This window comes from Rhagoletis zephyria, unplaced genomic scaffold (genome assembly GCF_001687245.7).
Source record: "Rhagoletis zephyria isolate East Lansing unplaced genomic scaffold, Rhagoletis_zephyria_1.1 Rzeph_scaffold_01927, whole genome shotgun sequence".
Lineage (NCBI taxonomy): Eukaryota > Metazoa > Arthropoda > Insecta > Diptera > Tephritidae > Rhagoletis > Rhagoletis zephyria.
The window spans coordinates 2,792-9,444 of NW_016159011.1; the positions used below are offsets into that span (position 1 = coordinate 2,792).

The 6,653-nt window shown below is 35.5% G+C and overlaps 1 protein-coding gene across 1 annotated transcript; it reads right to left on the minus strand.

The window, feature by feature from the left end:
- Positions 1-437: 437 nt before the first annotated feature.
- Positions 438-6,448, minus strand: nau (myogenic-determination protein nautilus; the record flags this gene model as incomplete). The annotated part of the gene is made up of 2 exons (XM_017619668.1): positions 6,136-6,448; positions 438-1,060 (listed from the first exon to the last, which is right to left on the minus strand). Coding segments are annotated over exons 1-2 (936 nt in total), but the record flags the coding sequence as incomplete, so codon positions are not given.
- Between the last annotated feature and the right edge of the window lie 205 nt (positions 6,449-6,653).

Here is a 6,653-nt window from a genome sequence, read left to right on the forward strand (position 1 = left end):
AAATTTTGGCAGCTTTCACTTGTCATATCCTGCATTTAGGTTATTCAATTGCTTTGTATAGATATCCATGATTAAGTGGAACCACTTTTTTTAACTGAATAACGGTAAATTGGAAATATCTCGAAAGCTTATCCATAGAAAAAATTAGCTCGATTTTCGGAAATAGCGGGCGAGTCTACATACGAATGGAATAGGGGCATCTTTGGAACAAAAAAATACACAAATTATTCGTCTCTTATTCAGTTTTGTGAAATTCATTTTTTGAATGCATTGTTGGTCACAGTGTTCAACGGTATTCAATTAATCGGACTACTAAGCTTTATAAAACGAGTAAAAAACTAATAATTGAGAGTGGAAGTTCATTTCAGTTTGGGAACCTTCTTCGTTGTCCACAGTAGTTCAATTGTGGTTGCCATTCCCCCTATAATCCAACTCACCTTCCTCAAACGCCGTCGCTCTCGCAATGTCGCTGCCTTTCTGCGATCCACTGAAACATTTTTCTTCTTGCAAGCCTTACAGGCCCACGTTAGACATGGACGCGACGTCTGCGCCGAGGAGCAAACCAATGGCGCCAGCACATGCTCATCTGAACTCAAGCTATTCTCGTCGTAATCCGTGAAGATTGGTGAGGGTGTTAAGTTGAGCTTATCGCTGTCACGTGAATTGGAATATTTGCAGGCGTTGTTGTTATCGGCAAGAAAAGCACTTGCAGCAACGCGATCGACGGCTTCCATGCCAAAGTTAAGTCCAACACCAATGCCGACGGCAGCGCCATACCGACTGAAGAGTGTATGCAACTGGTGCTGATGCGAATTTTGTTGTTGCTGATATTGTTGTGATTGTTGTTGGTGGTGGTGGGTGTGATGATGGAGGTGCCGCGTGGGTGGGCGTTGTTGATGTGTAAATGATGTTTGCTGATGACTGTGGTGCAAGGTCGTATGTGGAAAGGTTGAATGTTGTGCAAAGCTGCTGAATTCCTGTTTGATGCTGACTCGTTCCATGACCATTGATTGTGGCGGGGTGCCTAATTGTGCTGACTTTACAAAGCTAGAACACTTCACTTGAATTGTATTTTGGTGTAACATGAAACGTGAGTATGTGACTAATTTAACATCTCTTTTTTTATTTAGTGAGCATATATATATTTTTTTTTTGTATAACTTAACATTTTTAAATGTTGCTTGAAAGCTTCGTATTTACTTAGAATTACTTGCACTGCACTTTCATAAATATCAATGAAATTATGTTAACAAACAGTTAAAATGGCGAAAACCGTCCCTCCGGTTCAGTGTCACTGCGCGCGTTTTCCACTTTCACGCGCGGCAATCTTTAAATTAATTCTTCCGAAACTTATGTTCCGACAACAACGACATCCGCGACACTTTTAGTTGACAAAATTTCAAAAATTTAATTTCTCATTTTCTTGAGTGAATTTGAGATCTGCATGCGTGCGATCGACATTGTGGTTTTGTATGTATGTTTCATATGTCATTGTACACATGTGTTGTTGTCCTTATTTGAGTACTGTACTCAAGATGTTTAAAAACTGAAGATTCCCCGAGTGGTTTCTATTTATAAACCGTCTCGTTATTAGATGTTCTCTAATGTGACACTGGGCAAAATTCGAGCCAATGCAGCTAAGCCACGCCCCTTCGTTTCAAAATACTCTAAGTTATATGAATGTGTGTATACAATTTTACATATGCGCCTACTTCATTTTTGCGTATACTACATATATCCATATGCGCGTATATATGCAGCTCCACTAGTATGAAGATGTTCCTATGCCGCTAATTATTTGCATAGTTTTGAGTGGAAAATCAAAGCACCTAAGAGATTTTAATGAATGAACAAATTTTAAAATGGTGGAAAATTGCGGCGAAGGCATTGAGCTGGGCATTAATAGAGGTGAAAAGACGATTTAATACATACTTACATATGTATGCATGTACATATGTATATAAAATTGAGATCAGGTTGCGGATAACGCAACAAAGAATTAACCATCACCAACAAATAAAATTAGGCAACTAACGCGTGTAGATAAATATGTATCTACTTTAATCATGATAGAAGCGAGGAAGCTTTAGTAGGACAATCCGCCTGCAGCTGCAGGAACTAAGGCCCGTACGTGCGTCTCTTTTTCTTCAACTGCTTCTACCACCCTGGTTCATGCGAGGTTGATGACCTTCGACTGGGTGTCCTACGGGGCCTGCCCAGTGGCCCTCCGCTGCGCGTGATACTGAAGCGGTGCCTGTTTCTTGAACTGATCCAGCTATTGGAGCGGTTCCGACTTGTGTAACGGTGCCCGCTCGCGGAGTATTGTCTGCTATCAGATCTCTGTCTCTTGGTGCGTAGAAAGATAATTGCCGGCCACGTGTCCAGCGGGATGCTGTTGTTGCTTTTGGTGGTACTGTGACAGATAGTTTTGTTGTCATAGCTGGTGCTGTTTGGCGCTTACACTTATGCTAAGGTTTTGTCTGAGTATCGTGCGACAAAAAACCAAGAATTTCAAAACCCACGAAACAATCAATATAATCGCTAAACTAGGGAATCTACGTTTTTTGTTTCTACCCATATATGTAATACTCCTATATTGGCAGTAAGAGCTAGTACCGTCCGAAAACACTACAGTACAGATATATCAATAAACACTTACGAAAGAAAAGGAACACATACGTTTATAAATAAACACCCTGTGGGGAAAATCTCTAGTTCTGAACTAGTGTGCTTCTAGTACTTTTAGACCCAGTACTGGTTCGCGATAAATCTCTTTTGCATGCAAACAACTGGCGAATTTAACATGGCGATGTCCTAGGAAGTGTCATCCCTGCATCCCTTTTTCGTAAGTTCTGAACTAGTTCGAAATTCTATAGTTCCGAACCAGTTCTAAAATCGACAGACGAAAGAAAAAAGTATCATGATTTTTCAATCTTTTTGGTTCTTCCGTGTGTGCGATTTTAAATTGTTTTGGATGAAATATGTTTTCAATTTGAAATTAAATTTATTTGAATGATTGTAAGAAATGTATGTTTACATACCTTTAGCTGTAGCTGAGTTTGCAGAGGTGCTCGCTGTTATTTCTTAGATTCCAGACTACCACACTTCCACAAATTTTAGTTTTGTATTACCAAGCTATGAAAAAGCATCTGCGAAGCACAGAATAGAACGACTTTGAACGAAAAAGCCGCCGAACACATATCTATGTAAAGTAAACAAGCCCCCTGCTGCATCCCTTTTTCGATAGTTCCGAACTAGTTCTAAATTCGACAAATAAGATCTAGTTCGTTCTGCATCTCTTTTTCTATAGTTCCGAAGCAGTTCTAAATTCGTCACTTAGATATAGATTTCGAGTGAAAAAAACTTAAAAAATTAGTTTTTAAAAGTACCACTTTTCGCCGATTTTGGACTGGTGTGGATCTAGCTCTTATCGGACTAGTTCCTTTTTGGCGATAAAGACCTAGTACGAAACTAGAAATTTGATTCATAGTCCGTGGTTTCCTTGCAGGGCATGTACACGACACATTTACAAAAACGGCACTCAAGTACACAATACATTGAAAAAAACAGTACTAGACTGTCTCGCTTTGATTTCGGAATGCTTACACATTGAGATGTTAGCTTACTACCAACATAGAAGTATTACATATATGTTTCTACCTATGACGCCAGTATTTTTTTTAAGGACTTTAAACTATCAAAAAATCATTTTTTTAAGCTATATGAAATGCAATCCACAAATCCCACAAAATGGCAAGGTACTCTTTGACAGCCCTTAAAACGCCAGGTTAATAAACATTAGACAGCAATAAAAATCTTGACAGAGGAGCTCATGTAAAAATCCATTGAGGCATATGTTGTTGTAAAGGGTTGATTGTGACTCAATTCAACAATAAGACGGGGTGATAGGTTTACAAAATTAATACCAAACAACTTTATGAATAAATTTACAAAAACGCAATAAACTAGGTTTATAATATAATCAACCCAAGAAAACAATACAAGAATTAAAAAATTCTTATTAAGAAATGCATTAATTAAATTTTTTTATCCAATTTAGCGTCTTTTAAAAACAAAACTATTTCTTTAAAAAACACCATATTTTTATCTGTCAAATTATTCAATTTTTAAAAAACCTCAAATTTGTTTCTGAAAACATTTAAACCAACACATTCAAACAATATATGATGAGGGGTTTCATTAGCTCCACAATAACCACAATTAGTAGAAATATTATGATTAAATTTATGCAAATACATCTTACTATAAGTATGACCCACAATAAGTCTATTCAGAAGCTTTGTACTAAAAACATCTAAGTCATTCTATTTTGACCTAAACCATGGATTTTTATCTTTAGATGCTATCACATCAACAACATCTGAATTCCAGTTAGAACAAGCTTGCTTAATCTTCTCTTTAACATTACCCCATAACTCAAAACTAATGTTCAACAAAGCCCCTTGGGGCGTAAAATCCAAATCCAATATTCTACCAAAATTTGTTGCCGTTTTAGAAGCTAAATCCACCTTCTCATTAAAAGAAATACCAACATGACTTGGAACCCAAACAATAACAACACTTGTTAATAAAGAGTGAACTAACTGATTATGAAATTCAGCAACAAGAAAATTATTAGTAAAAATTGCAACATTTTTCCAACTATATCTTTTAGCTAGCCTAACCGCTTCATTAAGAGCAACCAACTCTCCAAAAGTCGAAGAAAAAGAAGTATTAATCTTATATAGATAAGAAACATTACTCACTAAATCATATACAGCACAACCAACTTCATTATCCATAACAGATGCATATCCAGCTAATAAATGAAAACCCTGACATAATAACTTATCCTTTTTTTCAGAAATCATAGATTGAAGCTGTTGATAAGAAAATTTTTTTTAGAATTATATAAATCAGAACGAACAAATTTAGCTCCATTATGCTTTTGAAAACTAACGTTAACATTAATTTTATCAAAAATATGTTTAAATTTATTATACACAAAACTATAGCTTGAATTAATAACCCGATTATTTCTCAAATTCTCTTTCAAATCTAAATTTAAAAACCATTGTCTAACTAACTCCTTTGCAGTTAACCATCATGCTCTACTTAAAGGTGGTAGTTCACAAGCTAGGGCATATCTTGCATAAGCAGGCGTATTAGGCGGAACACCCAAACATATCCTTAGTGAATCATTAACAATAGTTTGTAACTGTTTCTCATAGCCCTTAGGAACATTAGCCAAAGTGGTATGAGCAAACTCTACCTTAGATCTCACAAACGTCTTAAAAAGATTTAATGCAATTTCCGGTGCTAAACCATCTTTAATAGTAGAAAGATTCATGATAAGATTCTTTGCCTCAACTGTATTTTTTTTTAATTTTAACTAAATGCTCTTTGATAGTACCATTAGCACTCACCACTCTACCTAACCAACTAATTTTGTCCACTTGTTCTACATTACCACGAACAATAATGTCAAACCTCCTACTTCTATTAGCACACATATACATAAATTTTGTCTTGTCCATATTAAGCCGTGAACTAGTCTCTCTACAAAATACAAGTGTTATTTTCACAAATATCATGCAATTTTGAAGTATAAATATTAAATAAAACAGGCGACAAACAACTACCCTGATGCAATCCATTATCAATTACAACTGAATAATTGCCCAAAGTTCAAATTCTACGAGAAAAAAAATTATACACCCAAACAGCAATTTTAGGATCAACATTATAACTAATTAACTGATCATATAAAATTTTCAAATCAACACAGTTGTAAGCATCAGGCCTATCCAACATACAAATAAAAACTTTCTTAAAAGGCAAAGTTAAAAGTTAAAAGAGTTAAAAGACAAATTACTAATGTCTTACATAAAATTATTCCCGTAACCTGTTTCTGTAAAAATTTTAAATACTTCTCATTGTCTTCTGAAGACCAACATCCAAGATTATCATTATTACTATTATTAACATTACTAATAAATCGCCAAACATCTGCCGAATTAGGGTTACAATTCAATTTCTCTATTTTACCCAAATAACTAACTTTCTTAACATCTTTAACAGCACTCTTCCAAATCCGAGTAGCCTCAACCACAGCCTCTTAATCTACAACATTACCTGTAAGATTCGCCTCCCTTCTTTTGGCTACAAGTAATCTATAAAGTCTCTCCAAATCTTTGTCCCACCACGTCTTAGGAGTAAAACCAACCGCATTAAGATCAACCATAGCATCATCTTTAACCCTTTTCATATTAACCCCAAACTGCACAATATTTTCAAACTTTACCAACTCCAAATTCCTTCTAAGCTTATTCCGACTCAAATCCAACACAATCGGACGATGATTACTACCTCCAACATAAGCCAAAGAACATTGAAAACCTATACTCACACTCATATTAGTAAAAGCCAAATCCAAAACAGAACCCATATTGTTTAGAGAGCAATGAAATGTAGTTGAACCATCATTGAGACATCTAAAACCCGAATTCTCTACAATATTAGCAAGAATATTACCTTTAGAAGTATTCATAGAATCCCCCCAAAAAGAAGCCCTTGCATTAAAATCACCAAGCAATACAATATAATTACAATTACTTAAAAATAGCATAAGCCGAGTCATCTCTGTTTCAAAA